Genomic DNA, 17,641 nt, shown 5'->3' on the forward strand with positions numbered 1-17,641 from the left:
AGTGAAATCTTAACAGTTGAATTTTCTCCCTTTGTGTTCAAGACCAGAAATGAAGATCAGAATGTTGTGAATCTGCCAAGGCACTCACATAAAACAATGGAGAGAGATGGAGACACACTTGTCTCCACCTCTCTAGCATAGCAGCCATTTTCACGGAGTGAAATATTGTCTGACAGTCAGAAAGACTGGAAATACAATCTTGATCTGTCATTGGTGGGATGTTTGGGATTTTCAACCATTTCTTGTGACAGCAATGAATAACACCTGTGACCATAGTTTAGTACACATCGACGACGGCGACTTCAGGAGGCGTTCATATCTTACTTAACCAATCAAACAATCAGAGGTGTGACTTTATCCCTTGGTATGTGATTAAACAACACTGACAGCAACTTTGGATGTTTTGTGTTGTTGACAAATGTTTAATTTTTAACTGAAGCGCTACATGTCGAGCACTGCGTCGCCACCAAACCATAAAACTAGTGGGAGTAGGGCTTGGCGATATGGACAAAATCAAATCTGCTCATATATTTTCGTAATGTGTGTGTGTGTGGTGTTAGTGTGTGTGTGTGTGTGTTAGTTAGTGTAGATAGCGGGACCGAAAACTAAAGCATTTATGATCCTAATTCTTTTTGGAGGTGGTAGGTGTTGTCTCAGAGAGTAAGGTAAAAATCCCAGAAAATTGAAATTATGCATACATATGCATTTTTCTAAAAATGGCTAAAAACCACTTTTCTCGGCATTTCAGATGATTCTGAGCATCTTTGATTTTTTTCACCTATATAAAAAAAATTTTCTGGGACTTAAATGTTTTGGCATTATGTAAAATAAATGCATTTTTGCAAAAATGCACTTATGATCCTAATTTTTTTTGGATGTGGTTGGTATTGTTCCAGAGAGGACCAGAAAAATAGCAGAACATTAAAATATAATTATGCACAATTACGCAAAATATGCATTTTCTAAAAATGGCTAAAAACCACTTTTCTCGGCATTTCAGATGATTCTGAGCATTGGGAGGGGGGGAGTTGGAGTGGGGGGGGTTTAGGGGCAGGGGGAAGGCGGTTAGCTGGCAGGATGGAGGGGAGGGAGATTTAGACGGGTGGATCACCAAACCGCTACACTGTAGCGGGGTTCTTCTAATCTACGCATATATTTTCGTAATGTGTGTGTGTATGGTGTTAGTGTGTGTGTGTGTGTTAGTTAGCGTAGATAGCGGGACCGAAAACTAAAGCATTTATGATCCTAATTCTTTTTGGTGGTGGTAGGTATTGTCTCAGAGAATAAGGGAAAAATCCCAGAAAATTAAAATTATGCATAAATATGCAAAATATGAATTTTTCTAAAAATGGCTAAAAACCACTTTTCTCGGCATTTCGGATGATTCTGAGCATCTTTGATTATTTTAACCTACAGTGCATCCGGAAAGTATTCACACCCCTTCACTTTCCTCACATTTTGTTATGTTACAGCCTTATTCCAAAATGGATTAAATTCCTTTTTTCCTCATCAATCTACATACAATACCCCATAATGACAAAGCGAAAAATGTTTTGTAGAAATTTTTGCAAATTTGCAAAAAAATAAAAAACTGAAATATTGCATGTACATAAGTATTCACACCCTTTACTCAGCACTTGGTTGAGGCACCCTTGGCAGCGATTACAGCCTCAAGTCTTCTTGGGTATGAAGCTACAAGCTTGGCACACCTATATTTGGGGTATTTCCCCCATTCTTCTCTGCAGATCCTCTCGAGCTCTGTAAAGTTAGATGGGGAGCGTCGCTGCACAGCTATTTACAGGTCTTTCCAGAGATGTTCAATGGGGTTCAAGTCTGGGCTCCTGCTGGGCCACTCAAGGACATTCACAGACTTGTCCCGAAGCCACTCCTTCGTTGTCTTGGCTGTGTGCTTAGGGTCATTGTCGTGTTGAAAGGTAACCCTTCGCCCCAGTCTGAGGTCCTGAGCGCTCTGGAGCAGGTTTTCATCAAGGATCTCTCTGTACTTTGCTCTATTCATCTTTCCCTCGATCCTGACTAGTCTCCCAATTCCTGCCGCTGAAAAACATCCCCACAGCATGATGCTGCCACCACCATGCTTCACTGTAGGGATGGTATTAGCAAGGTGATGAGAGGTGCCTGGTTTCCTCCAGACGTGACGTTTGGCATTCAGGCCAAGGAGTTCAATCTTGGTTTCATCAGACCAGAGAATGTTGTTTTGTCATGGTCTGAGAGTCCTTTAGGTGCTTTCTGGCAAACTCCAAGCGGGCTGTCATGTGCCTTTTACTGAGCAGAGGCTTCCGTCTGGCCACTCTACCATAAAGGCCTGATTGGTGGAGTGCTGCAGAGATGGTTGTCCTTCTGGAAGGTTCTCCCATCTCCACAGAGGAACGCTGGAGCTCTGTCAGAGTGACCATCGGGTTCTTGGTCACCTCCCTGACCAAGGCCCTTCTCCCCCGATTGCTCAGTTTGGCTGGGCGGCCAGCTCTAGGAAGAGTCCTGGTGGATCCAAACTTCTTCCATTTACGAATGATGGAGACTACTGTGCTCTTCGAGACCTTCAAAGCTGTAGAATTTTTTTGTACCCTTCCCCAGATCTGTGCCTCGATACAATCCTGTCTCGGAGGTCCACAGACAATTCCTTTGACTTCATGGCTTGGTCTCTGCTCTGACATGCACTGTCAACAGTGGGACCTTATATAGACAGGTGTGTGCCTTTCCAAATCATGTCCAATCATTGGAATTTACTACAGGTGGACTCCAATCAAGATGTAGAAACATCTCAAGAATGATCAGTGGAAACAGGATGAGCCTTAGCTCAATTTGGAGTGTCATAGCAAAGGGTGTGAATACTTATGTACATGCAATATTTCAGTTTTTTATTTTTGATAAATTTGCAAAAATTTCTACAAAACCTTTTTCACTTTGTCATTATGGAGTATTGTGTGTAGATTGATGGGGGAAAAAATGAATTTAATCCATTTTGGAATAAGGCTGTAACATAACAAAATGTGGGGAAAGTGAAGGGGTGTGAATACTTTCCGGATGCACTGTATATAAAAAAAAATTTTCTGGGACTTAGGAATGTTTTGGCATTATGCAAAATTTTTGCATTTTTGCAAAAATGCACTTATGATCCTATTTTTTTTTTGGAGGTGGTAGGTATTGTTCTAGAGAGGACCAGAAAAATAGCAGAAAATTAAAATAATTATGCATAATTATGCAAAATATGCGTTTTCTAAAAATGGCTAAAAACCACTTTTCTCGGTATTTCAGATGATTCTGAGCATTTGGGGGGAGGGAGTAGGAGTCGGGGGGGGGGGTTTAGGGGCAGGGGGAAGGCGGTTAGCTGGCAGGATGAAGAGGAGGGAGATTTAGACGGGTGGATAACCAAACCGCTACATTGTAGCAGGGTTCTTCTAGTCTACGCATATATTTTCGTAATGTGTGTGTGTGTGTGTGGTGTTAGTGTGTGTGTGTGTGTGTGTGTGTGTGTGTGTGTGTGTGTGTGTTAGTTAGTGTAGCTAGCGGGACCGAAAACTAAAGCATTTATGATCCTAATTCTTTTTGGAGGTGGTAGGTATTGTTCCAGAGAGTACGGGAAAAATCCCAGAAAATTAAAATTATGCATAATTATGCATAAATATGCAAAATATGAATTTTTCTAAAAATGGCTAAAAACCACTTTTCTCAGCATTTCAGATGATTCTGAGCACCTTTGATTTTTTTCACCTATATAAAATTTTTTTTCTGGGACAGGAATGTTTTGGTATTATGCAAAATATGCATTTTTGCAAAAATGCACTTATGATCCTAATTTTTTTTGGAGGTGGTAGGTATTGTTCCAGAGAGGACCAGAAAAATAGCAGAAAATTAAAATAATTATAATAATTATAATAATTATGCAAAATATGCATTTTCTAAAAATGGCTAAAAAACACTTTTCTTGGCATTTCAGATGATTCTGAGCATCTGGGGGGAGGGAGTTGGAGTGGGGGGGGGTTTAGGGGCAGGGGGAAGGCGGTTAGCTGGCAGGATGAAGAGGAGGGAGATTTAGACGGGTGGATAACCAAACCGCTACATTGTAGTGGGGTTCTTCTAGTATCATGGTATTTTTGGACCAAATACCTCAATTGGTGCTTTCACAAAACATTTACACAATCAGATTTTCGATAAATAATCATCACTAATGCCTAAAAAAATCACTAAGTGGGTAAAAGCAAATAATAGAACAGCTATTAGACTGGTAAGTTCAGAAAATTACATCACTTTACTGTAACGCAGCCTTTAAAAGCAGGAAAAGACAACACTTATGCCATATCACGAAATTACAATCTCCAAAATCCCAGACAATATCTAGTCTCATGTCATGATATCAATATTAGATCAATATGTTGCTCTTATCTCCATATCTGAGATACTGAAAAACTCAACAAACACATCTGACAGATGGTGAGTCGACAGAAGAGAGCGGCTGTTGCTGTGTGGCTTGCATCATACATACAATAACATAAACACACTGCCAGTTGTCCTGTACTGTTGCATACATACAGTAGAAATCAACAGAATCCACTCAACTTTAAAACCGATCTGAAAGCGTGGCTGTCTTCCATAATGGAACTGTGTCTGAACTTAAAACAGATTTAGTGCTCCCTGAGGAGTGACAATGTATTTAGCTATGTGAACCTAGTCACACAGTCATGTGACCTGACACTGGTGTGATGTCATACAGCCATGTGACCTGACACCGGTGTGATGTCATAGTCATATGTAACCTCATAGTGTCACATCTTTACAACCAACTTCAAAAATCAAGTTAAATCACTGTCAGGTGAAAAGAAGCGGTTGGCGACTCCAACATGTATCAAAGGAGGCATGTGGTAATCTGCAGCCCTCCCTGGATCGGCAGAGGGGGTGGAGCAGTGACTAGGACAGATCGGAAGAGTGGGGTAGTTGGCCATGTATGATTGGGGGGAAAAATCCCCCCCCCCAAAAAAATCATCCATCCATTAACCGAACAACTTATCCTGCTCTCAGGGTTGTGGGGATGCTGGGGCCTATCCCAGCAGTCATTGGGCAGCAGGCGGGGAGACACCCTGTACAGGCCGCCAGGCCATCACACGCACACACACACACGCACGCACGCACGCACGCACGCACGCACGCACGCGCACACACACACACACACACACACACACACACACACACACACACACACACACTAGGGGTGTCACTTTCAGAAAAAAACATATTCGATATTCGTGGCAGAATTGTACCCATATTTGAATTTGGATTCGAATTTCCACGTAAAAAACGGTCTTTAAAATGGCAAGACTAAAAATAACCCGTAATTTATTGACCAGTAATTATTTTGATCATGCGTTTTACCATTTGTATCCACAAGAGGGGACAAGCAGACACAACATATTTCGGTCGAAATAATTAGTGAAGTTTAATGCAAATTATGAAGTCAAATGTTGCCATATTTTCAAAAACAATTACCACAGAGTATGCTTCTCAAAAAAGTAATAATGTCAATAATCCTCACGGCAATTGGGCTGCATTCAGCGCTGCCATGGCAATGTAACATAGGCTACTAACAGAACGTGGCCTATAAGGAGCCTAGGCAAGCCCACCAAACTAAATAACTAAAATAAATAATAATAGTAATAATAAAATAAAAATAGTGAGTTATGTGGCCTTTGTAAATACGATTATACATAGCCTACACATAGGCCTAACTGGACTGGGAGGCTACACGTTATTCGCCAGGAATATCAACTGGTTAACGTGTTCAGTGTCAAGAGCGGAGCGCTTCTTGTTAACAATATTCCCAGCTGTGGAAAAGACTCGCTCAGAACGCACTGATGTCCCGGGAACACTCAGCTAGAGCGGAGCGCTTCTTGTTAACAATATTCCCAGCTGTGGAAAAGACTCGCTCAGAACGCACTGATGTCCCGGGAGCACTCAGCTACTTTCTTGCAAGCTGCGCCAGGTGGGGATATTTTGCGCTACCCAGCATCTTCCACCATAGAAGAGGATTGCTGTCTGCTGGCATCGTTGTCTCTCTTCGGCAGGACCACATCTCTTGGTGCAGTACATTGTCTTGGTCGTCTCTCGTCTCGCCCCTTCCCTTGTATGTTTCTCCAAACAGATCGCCCATTGCCGTCAGGGCCGTTTTTCGTGCGTGAGTGTCTGAGCTTAACGAATGCTCATCTGTCCCACTTTCAAATCTCACGGCCATTTCTTCTTTAATGTTTGCGTGCACTTGGTCCTTCTGTTCCTCTGATAAATGCATTAAACTATGAAAGCGGGGATCCAGGTATGCTGCTTTATTCAATAACATGAATGTCGCTTCGTTATTTTTGTCATAACGCTTCCTCAAATCTGTGTCGATCTTTGCAGTCATTTCCCTCAAGCTGGGCATTGCATTAGGAATGGGTGAGCCAAGTTGACACAGTAGTACATGCTGTAAAGGCAATACAGCAGAAGCTGTGGGATATTTGTTAGTTGACAAAGCCTCAGTCGCCATCTTGAACGGTCTAAGTATTTCACGCATCTGTTCGACCATGGACCATTCAGTTGTGGTTAGTTCGAGATTTGACCATTTTTTCTCAAATATTACAGCTGCAACAGCTGCCTGTTGTTCCGATGCCCTGCAGATAATTTCATATGTACTATTCCATCGCGTGATGCAATCGTTAATTAATTTATCAGTTTTCAAGCCCAGCAAACGGTGTTTATCCTCCAATAGGTAGCTGTCGGTAGGTGACCTGCCGAAATGTGCGGCTGCTTTCTTTAGCCTGCTAAGTGTCATGTCTGTGGCTCTGACGTCTAGCCCTTTACGTACAGCTAGATTGATTGTATGTGCCATGCAAGGTATGTTAACGGTATCAAGGTACCTCTCCACAGCATTCACATAGTTATGTGCATTGTCTGTTGTGACTGCGATCACCGATTCACGGGGAATGTGAAAATCCCTGTGTGCCAGAAATGCACTCCGCGACATTTTCTGCAGTGTGGCTACTTCTCAACTCTTTCGTTTTTAGGACAAACTCGTTCAGTTCCCACGCCTCCGACATTACGTGTGCTGTAACTGTAACATAAGCGTTTGTGGCTATAGACGTCCACCCATCTGTAGTGAGTGCAATTTCCTTATCGCTTAGTATCTGGCGTACATTTTCACGAGTAGTATCGTAGAGTTTCACAATGTTTTTAGTTATTGTGGTTCTGCTCGGGATAGTATAACGTGGCTCAATTTCACGGAGAAAATATTTAAAGCCTCCACCTTCCGCGATGCTTATTGGCCGCATGTCTTTACATATGAATTTGGTGAGTTGTGAAGTGATCGCCTCTTTTCGTGTAGAGGACAGAGTAGCCGAAGGTGAGAAAAACGTTGTCAGCCTGGGTTGTTTAGCAGAGCAGACGCACCAGCAGGGTCCTGCAGTTCTTTGTATTCGGCCGGATGATGGAACTGCATGTAGGTTGGTCGTGGAACTATGGTATGCTAGTTCACGCTCACATAGTTTGCATATTACCTTGTCCTTGTTTTCAGTCTTTCCATTTACAGTCCAAAAACCAAATTGTTTCCAAATCGCACTCCTAAGATTCTCTGGAGTGACGATCTTTCTGGTATGCTGATCATCGGGCTCGTTGTCGGCAGCACCAAATTCCTCCATTTTCTCGTTTCTGGCTGCAGCCTAGGCCTACGTTTCCGCTCCATGGACTTATGGGTAATGGACTTATGGGTAATTAGAGCTGGAATTCTTGCCGTAGCCTACTTTCGGCATTTTTGACATTGATTAATTAACAATTTTAAAGTACAATCAATGTATTTATTTATTTATTTATTTAATTCGAATTTCCCCATTTACGTTCGAATCTCGTGTTTTTATGCAAATTCGAAATTAAATTCGATATTCGAATATAATGTGACAGCAGTAACACACACACACACACACACACACACACACACACACACACACACACACACACACACACACACAATCATACCTTGGGGCAGATTAGTATGGCCGATTCCACTGACCTACATGTCTTTGGACTGTGGGAGGAAACCCACGCAGACACTGGGAGAACATGCAAACGCCACACAGAGGACGACCCGGGACGACCCCCAAGGTTGGACTACAGCAGGGCTCCAACCCAGGACCTTCTTGCTGTGAGGCGACCGACCGCACTAACCACTGTGTCACCATGCCAAATCAAGTTAAATAAAATAAAAACTGGTCCCACAGCCACAAACTGCTTAAAACACACACAAGCACACACGCGTGCACACACACACACACACACACACACACACACACACACACAGAGTATTGGAGTGTCTTACGTGACTTGATGTTTGCATCGCGGTATGTTCCGTTTAGGATGGCGAGTTCCATCAGCTGCATCTTCTTCAGGCTGTCCTCTCCCTCTGCCTGTAAACCACACACACACACAAAAGGTTAGACACTTAAGATCAATATCACTGTACACAAATAAATATTCAAGATCACAACAATTTTTTTTCTCTCTCTCTCTTCTTTCACTCACTCACTCACTCACTCACTCACTCACTCACTCACTCACTCACTCATACACACACACACACACACACACACACACACACACACACACACACACACACACACCCGTCTAATCTCTACACTTAAAGGAATGATGTGGCTCTCAGTCTTTTAATGAGGAAGGTTTGACTAACTTAACTGGCCTTCTTCTGTCTTACAGGGAGACCTCTGACCGTTTAAACACAACGTGAAATGAAAATTGACTTTTTAACCTTGTTAGCTCATTTCTCCAGCCACATTATGATCCTTTTCAACATATGCAAAAAAATGTAAAAAAATTCAAAAAATTTGTAGCATTTTTTCCACATATTTTACATCAAAATCTAATTACATGAACTTCTTCTAGATCAGCCAAGTTTTCGTGATTGTGTCACCACGTTCCAATGGGCGGGTGAGCAACATTCCAACCAATCATATCATCAAATGTTTTGCACTGTCCAATCAAAGCACATCCCTCCCTATGTTTTGTCCCACACGAATATCCTGTTTTACTTGGAAATACGTGACATTACAGTAGTGTTGGGAAGGTTACTTTTGAAATGTAATAGGTTACAGATTACTAATTAAACTGTTAAAATATAGTAAGTAATGTATGTTAATGCATGCCCATTACTTTCCATGCGCAGGCCACAAAGGAGTCAAAGCAACACACAAAGTACTCCAGTAGGTAGCCTATTGGCCGCACACGCCGATAGATGTAGCAGAATACATCAAATGCTACCTGGTCTGCTGCAAGTTTCAACCATTAAACCCACTTCACAGAGCCCCCTTACAACAAAGGGGCATTTCCTTCCCCTGGTCAGACCTCCAAATTGACTGGTTAGGACCTCTCACCAAATAAGCCAGAGGTAACAAGTACTTCCTCATGGTCACTTGTGCATTCACCAAATGGGAAAAGTGCTTGCCATCCCCGAATGACACAGCCCAGCCAACCGCCTACCTACTGATGAATCACATCTTCTCTCGATTTGGCTTGCCTAGTCTCGTCAACTCAGACAGAAGGACTCACTTTACTGCTGATGTCATGCAGCAACTTTGGCAGCTACTAGGCATGAAAGCTAACTTTCGCATCAGCTACACCCCCTGGCCTCCGACCAGGTAGAACGGGCCAATCGAACGGTGGTCAGCATACCAAAACAGTGTGTGGCATCCAACCATAAAGGTTGGGATGTCAAGTTAACCTTGGTCTTGATGGCCCTCAGAGCAACCCGACATGACGCAACAGGGGTCTTCCCCTTTGAAATAATGACTGGTAGGCAAATGATCCTTCCAATGCACTTGATCTACCAGCCAGGCGAGGCGAGGATTGCAACAGCATATATCACACACCAGTATATGGCTGACCTAAACAAACACCTCAAGGCCACTTTTGCCTTTGCCCAGAAACATCTGGAGAAAAGTGCTGAAGAAACGAGGCCTACTATGATCAGAAAGCGTCCCATGACGAACTCCAAGTGGGGGACAAAACGTGGTACTAGATCTTTGTCTAACCAACTGGAAAGGCCAACCAAAGTACTGGACGGCTTGCTCGCAATTTCCTTACCTGCTGGGCAGGTCCTTACATGATCACAGACAAACTCTCCCCTGTTGTGTACAAAATCAAGGTTAGCACAGGTCAGAAAGAGTCAGCCTTCAAATGGGTCCACTGCAACTAGATCCAACCACATAAAACCCCCATGGGTCTTGTCGGGGACGCAACGTCCCAGTCAGGTCATAAGCAATAGAAAAACCCCTCAGCACCCAGAGGTGCCAATTGCTAGTGGCTGAGTAAATATAACAGTTATCACTGCGTGTCTTCTGTTGACTGTAGAGAATCTCTTGAGGGTTAGGTGTCTCTTACTCTGGTCCACCATCCATGGTCTTCTCAACTAGTTAAAAGTTTGTTTTGATTCACCCCAACCACTTTACTACAAGTGGGGCTAATTCAATAGGCCCATTAGGTTGAAGCCCATGTAGTATAGTTGATACCTCTAACCATGCACACTCTTCACATCAGGATGAATTGGCTGCTCTCCCTCCTGATCCTTGCCCTAGTAACTGCCACTGCAGTTGCTGCCATAGGGTCTGTTTTCAGTATTGGAACAGTCTCAGTCAATGCTGTCAATGTAGCCACTATCAAATGCCATATAGGTGAACTGCAGGCTGAAATTCCAGACATCAAGGCACAGATGGAAAAAACAGCAGTCACTATTGCAGACTATAGGACAAACTGTAAAAGGCATAGTTCTGGTACTTAACACCCACAGCGTTGCCCTGAACAAGACCATATGCGCAGTAAATGTCCTCCTTAAGGTACTTATGGTTGACTATACTCATACACAGCTCATAAGCCAATTAATGTCAGATATACTGTGAGATATTGGATCCATAAGTAGGTTTCCACCATATCTTGTCCCTCTCCCTGGTACAGAACATCCTAACCACTATCGCCACTATCACCAGAGACTTATCACACCACTTCAGGCCCACCTAGTCCACACATTACACAGCACTGTACCAATTTATGTCAAGCCAGAGCAGGAAAATTCTCCCAATGATCTTAGGATAAGGGAATAATAAGGACCCCTGCTAACCTAGAGCCTGCATGTGACCCCTAGGATAACCTCAAAGTAGCCGAATTATGCCAAAATTAGACTAGTTGCCCCAAGTTAGACTAAAACCTAATATTTAGCCTTGCCCTAGCCTAAATATCCAGTATTCTAATACCCAATATGAGACATCAACTCTGATCACAGAAAGCTGTTGTGTCATCGCCTGCTCTCATCCACGACTGTCCTCATCTCAATGGCCTGAAGCTCCCTGGACTGCCACCATCGGACTGAGTGGGGGATATGTAGCAAGAACTCCATGTCTGTCTGTCTGTCTCTCTATCACACTGGAATGCCAAATTGACATCAACCAGATGAGATGCTCCATGTCTTTTTAGTCATGATTAGCAGTCCACCAAAGGACATGGAGACCATTCTATGACCTTCCCAAACTATCGCAGATGGAAACTCTGTCACCCTGCTTTTGATATGGGTACCAGATTCACAGCAAGACATGGGGACAACCTGATGACCATTTCAGGTTATTGTCACTGTTGACCACAGGAAGATTTAATCTCATCACCACATTAAAACAGAAACTCTCACCGTCAGATTATGGTGGAGACAGGACGATGACTTGAGTGAGTCAATTTAAATCTCAAACTCTCTCCCTCTCTCTCCCTTTTGTCTTTGTCCCTGCTTACACACACACACACACACACACACATCTCTATACTGAGCCAAATGCTGATAACTTACCTTCAGATATAAATTGTAACTCTCCTTGTCTCTGTACGTGTCTGAATTACGTAACTGTTTAAACATTTAGCCATCCAGCCAATATTACTCAGCAGACAACTTCATGAACAATGATCTAACTATCATAAATATACCACCCAAATTGACTGAGATATTAATTCAAGGTTTTAAGGGCATTCTTGCCCTGTTATGCCGCTGTTTAGTGACCAAAGTTAAATAAGTTTTTCTGGTCAAACTATATTCTGTTAACTGTATTTTGTTATTTTATCTGATAATTTTCTTTTTCAATGTATGTTATTGATGCTATTCTGTAGTCATCTTATATAGTAATGAGTTGTTAGTTAACTTTTGTTCATCTTCTAACAGTATAGGAACTCATCTCACTAGTTAGTTAATTAGGAATATCATTTTGGATTTAATGTGATCGGATGACTACTGTTTAATAATATGTTCTCTTGTTGTTTTATGTAATACATTGTAATATATTTTCCAGGTCTTGAACCACTACTGATAGGCCATGTTTTTAGCTGGGCATGTGCTATTTGCACACATAGTCTAGATTAAATAGCCCTCTCTCCTAAAATCACAGAATGAAGATCAGTGAGGAGGTGGATCTGGACCCCGCCTCTGAAATGCCCCGGTCAGCTAGACTTAGAGGAGAGTCGGCCTTTTTCTCTAGCTTCACAGGGCCGCTTCTTCAAAGTTTTGAGTTCACACACATTTACACATTTCTTCTTCATTTAGAGTTCACACTGTCAAATCTTTTGACTATTTTGTTCACGGCTCATCTTACGACTTTTACTACTCTTGACGATTTCTCGCGCGCTTCTAAAGTCTTCTTTATAAACATTTTTTTTGTCTTGAATCTTTTTCCTTTCTACATTTTTCTTAAGAGTTCCTTCCTAATTTTCTGTTTCTCTTATGCTTAGTATTTTTGCATTTTTCCTTCGTCAAAGTGTGTGCTTGTCAATTCTATTTTTTTTTAATTGTCTCCCCAATTGTGGCCGGTCAATTACCCCACTCTTCTGAGCTGTCCCAGTTGCTGCTCCACCCCCTCTGCCGAGCTGGGGAGGGCTGCAGACTACCACATGCCTCCTCCGATACATGTGTAGTCGCCAGTCGCTTCTTTTCACCTGACAGTGAGGAGTTTTGCCAGGGGGATATAGGGCATGGGAGGAGCATGCTCTTCCCCCCTCCCCCCCGAACAGGCGCTAGTGTAGTGACCAGGACACATACCCACAGCTGGCTTCCCACCCGCAGACACGGCCAATTGTGTCTGTAGGGATGCCCGACCAAGCCGGAGGTAACATGGGGATTCGAACCGGCGATCCCCGTGTTGGTAGGCAATGGAATTGACCGCTACAGTACCCAGACGCCCTGTCAATTTTATTTTTAAAACAAATCTCAGTCTTGTATCTCTTTGCAACTGAGTAAGCAAAGCTTTGATAATTTTTATATCACAAAGAAAAGCCTCATATGTGATAATTTTTTAAAGTTTTATCGTCCAGCCAACAACATTACTTTCAGATTATTTCAATTGAGTCAGGTCAGATAAATCCAGTGTAGTAGATTACTACCTCACTGAGAATTGACTGGTGACTAGATGGACCAACGCAGTAAAGATCCAATCATCCACCAACATCTGACTATTAAGAATCCAGGTAGTTTGCCTAGGAATCAGCAGAGACTTCATCAACTTCCCGTGTCTGACTTTTGCCAAGACTAGTCTGGCAGGGAACGCTGCACACAACACATAGTGAGATATTAGTGAAGGACTGGCCGCAGACCACGCCGTTGCCTGGTAACCTCGGCTCCCCTGTAGGTCAACCCTTGCATGGGAGCTGGGCGTAAGCCTTCATGGACCATCACTCGTCTGCTAACTGAACCGGACCATCTCTGCTTCAACATAAAAGTCAGTTTTCATGGACTGTTACCTCTCCCACCTCGCTCTCAAATTGACATTGATACAATTGGTTTGGTTTTAGCGGGTTAGGTGACCTAACAGGAAGTGAGCTGACAGGAAGTGAAAACACATCATCACACCATCTCATTCACCTCTGTCTCTTTCTCTCTATCTCTGACACAGTTGCCTGAGATCGGTTTGGTTTGTAAGTTGAGAGAGCCACACACACACGCACGCACACACACACACACACACACACACACACACACACACACACACACACACACACACACACACACACACACACACACACACACACACACACACACACACACACACACACACTTGCCCAAGAGGGCCTTCACAAACAGACAGCAGCAAGAACACTACACACTTCATCAACAACTCTCTCCCCGTTTCTTCCCTGTCTCTCCAGACACACACATATCTAAATATTAAACAAAAACCAGTGAACCCTGAAAAAGTCAACAAGGGTTAAATGTTGGTAGGTTATCTTGTTACAATCTTTATTGATTCAACAATTCTCTTTTTTTTCATCTTTTTATCAACAGAAAAAAACCAAACCTCAAACTTTTCTAAGGACTTGTTTACTTTCATTTGTCTTTTCTTAATTGCATTGTCAAGGTTGCAGGGATCAACCAGGATGACCTCATCTCTTCTCCCTCATGCTGTTTTATTTCCCCTCTCTGCTGTTCCTTTAATCTGTCTGCTGTCTCACTGGATTTCTCTGACTCCACCTGTGCGCGTCTCATCATACTCTTATAAACACACCCAGAGACACAGCCCGCTGCCTCATTATGACACTGCTAAATACAGGTTGCCATGACAGCTAATTAGAGGAAACAGGGGTTGTTGTGATGGGCTACTGGGGAGAGGGTGTGTCAGCCATCTGCACTTTGATTGGCTGCCCCCCCACACACACCTATGCGACCTTACCAAATAGACACACAATTTTCTAGACACACACATAGGGGAACACATTCGCACGCACGCACGCATACACGTATGCCTCCTTACGATTTTCTAGACACACACACATAAAGAGAGGAACACACACACACACACACACACACACACACACACACACACACACACACACCATTCACTACTCCTTGGCCCACAGCCAAGGAGCTACTTCCTTGCCTCAGTTCTTGTCCTTTAGAGTGAGAGCCCTGCATTCAAAATACTTTCATAAACTTAAACTTAGTGCAGGTGGTGTGTGTGTGTGTGTGTGTGTGTGTGCGCGTGCACATGTTTCTGACTTAGCCTACTTTCAGGGACGCAATTCAATCGAAAGACCACTTAATTGGGGACAGTTTGACCAATTGAGGTCAAAAGGCATGACCTCAATTGGGAAAAGCCTGATTTTTGGGTCAGTGGTTAAGGTTAGGGTTAGGTTAAGGTTAGGGTAAGGGTTAGGTTAAGGTTAGGGTTAGGGTTAGCTTAAGGTTAGGGAATGAACGTAAGTCTATGTAATGTCTGAAAAGTGACCTAAGTAAACGTGTGTGTGTGTGTGTGTGTGTGTGTGTGTGTGTAAGTGATATACAACCATCCAGTACGCTGCAATCTTAAAGCAGAACACACACACACACACACACACACACACACACCAGTTGTTCAGTGAGGTAAAAGCCACATGACCTCACTGCAGGCTTTAGTCCAGTCTATATGTTAATTAGCACTGGAAGCGGCGCTTTTAATCGGTCTGCTCATCTAATTACATGTTGGGCTCATTGATATGCAAACGACATCTTTGTTTACTTTTTCCACCAGTCACAGTGTGTCACCACAGAGACCAGGGACCAATCAGAAAGTCAATGATGACCGTTGACTGCAATACTGTCTACATTCAAAACAGATAATTATCTAATTAGATGAAAATCCCTCCTAAGCATCTAAACAACACTGTGGTTTCTCTGCTTTATACGTCGTCGCGGGAGTGACTACCCATAATTCAACAGGCAGCTGCACGCCAGCCGCAGTCACAGGTAATGATTTGCCAGCCTGATTACCGACGTCTCTGCCTTTGCCAACAGTTTGTAGTAAATCCTGTCGGTGACGGGAATAAAACATGAAGACATCACGCTGCTCACGAGGCGTGAAGACAGAGGACAGACTTGTATTAGATGTGTTGTGTTGTTCAGGATTTCCTTCCCACATAAACAGGAAGAGCTGCTTATAGAGACTTTACTGTAAAAAGAGAGGTTTCCTGTGTGCCCGCACGACCGTGGGTGTATGTGTGTGTGTGTGTGTGTGTGTGTGTGTGTGTGTGTGTGTGTGTGTGTGTGTGTGTGTGTGTGTGTGTGTGTGTGTGTGTCTATAATTAACTGTCTGGTTATTCTGGGTCCTGGGTGTGGAGAGTCTCTTCCTGAGAAGACAGGACGTGGACCATGGTGTGTGTGTGTGTGTGTGTGTGTGTGTGTGTTTGTTTTTGTGAGTGAGTAAGTGTGAATATGTGTGTGTTTGTGTGTGTCTCCTTTGTTATCACGACAGTAAAACAATGAACAGTGACAGGGTGTGACACAAACACACAGACAGTCAGAGACTCTCTTCTAACAGTGTAATGGAAACAAATGGTATGGAGAGTTAGCATGCAGAGGAACACAACACACACACAGCAAGGGAGACATCAGCCCACTACGTCATCTGCTCATTTTTATCAGAGAAAGCAGAACAGGATTACAGTCGCTTTTTTAAAAACTATGCATGTGAAACTGTGTGTGCCGGAGGTCACCAGATGGGGACAAACACAGAGAAAGTGTTTTAGAGACACCAGCCTGCTTACCTGTCTGTTATTTCAGCCCTCTGTCTGTCTGTCTACCTGTCTGTACGGGTCTTTTTCTATCTGTATCTGTCCGTCTGTCTGAACAGGTGATGGAGGATCATCCATTATCCAAGCCGCTTATCCCAACCGGGGTCGTGGGGATGCTGGAGCCTATCCCAGCAGTTATTGGGCGGCAGGCGGGGAGACACCGTGGAAACCACCCCACCCCCACACACAAACACACACACACACACACACACATTCACACCTAGGGACAATTTAGTACGGCCGATTCACCTGACCTAAGTCTTTAAACTTTGGGAGGAAACCGGAACACCTGGAGGAAACCCACGCAGACACGGGGAGAACATGCAAACTCCACACAGAGGACGACTCGGACGACCCCCATGGTTGGACTACCCCGGGGCTCGAACCCAGGATCTTCTTGCTGTGAGGCAACCGCGCTAACCACTGTGCTACCGTGCAGCCCCCACTTCACACATATCTAACTAACAGATTTTTTTCTAATTATTACCACAACACTATATCTGTAAACAAAACATACACGACACTTCTGTTTCAGAGGAACGAGGGCGATTGAGTTTGGTTAGAAGCTGAACAGAGAAAAACAAAGAGAGAGTGAGACATAGTGAAAGAAAGACAGATTTGATATCTCTCCAAAATAATGGTTAACAGCAGGACAGGTGTGGAAGAATGAAACGTCTTTCTGAGAGAGAGCGAGAGAGAGAGATAGAGATAGATAGAGAGAGAGAGAGAGAGAGAGAGAGAGAGAGAGAGAGAGAGATTTGATTTTCAAAAGCACATTTCTTTAGTTTAAATTCCAGTCCAACAGCTGATATTTAAAGTTGTGCATCTTATTGTAATTCAGCACATAAAACAAAAAACAGGGCATCCGGGTAGCATAGCGGTCTATTCCGTTGCCAACCAACACGGGTCTCGCCAGATCAAATCCCTGTGTTACCTCCAGCTTGGTCGGGTGCCCCTACAGACACAATTGGCCATGTCTGTAGTGGGAAGCCGGATGTGGGTATGCGTCCTGGTCGCTGCACTAGCGCCTCCT

The 17,641-nt window shown here is 43.5% G+C and overlaps 1 protein-coding gene across 1 annotated transcript in view; it reads right to left on the bottom strand.

Moving 5' to 3' along the window:
- Window positions 1–17,641, bottom strand: part of LOC130122493 (KH domain-containing RNA-binding protein QKI) — a 105,092-nt gene that overhangs the window by 4,637 nt on the left and 82,814 nt on the right. The window contains exon 5 of the mRNA XM_056291426.1: window positions 8,351–8,438. Within this exon, the coding sequence (XP_056147401.1) occupies window positions 8,351–8,438 (88 nt within the window). The remainder of the gene's footprint in view (window positions 1–8,350; window positions 8,439–17,641) is intronic.

Source organism: Lampris incognitus, chromosome 13, assembly GCF_029633865.1.
Source record: "Lampris incognitus isolate fLamInc1 chromosome 13, fLamInc1.hap2, whole genome shotgun sequence".
Lineage (NCBI taxonomy): Eukaryota > Metazoa > Chordata > Actinopteri > Lampriformes > Lampridae > Lampris > Lampris incognitus.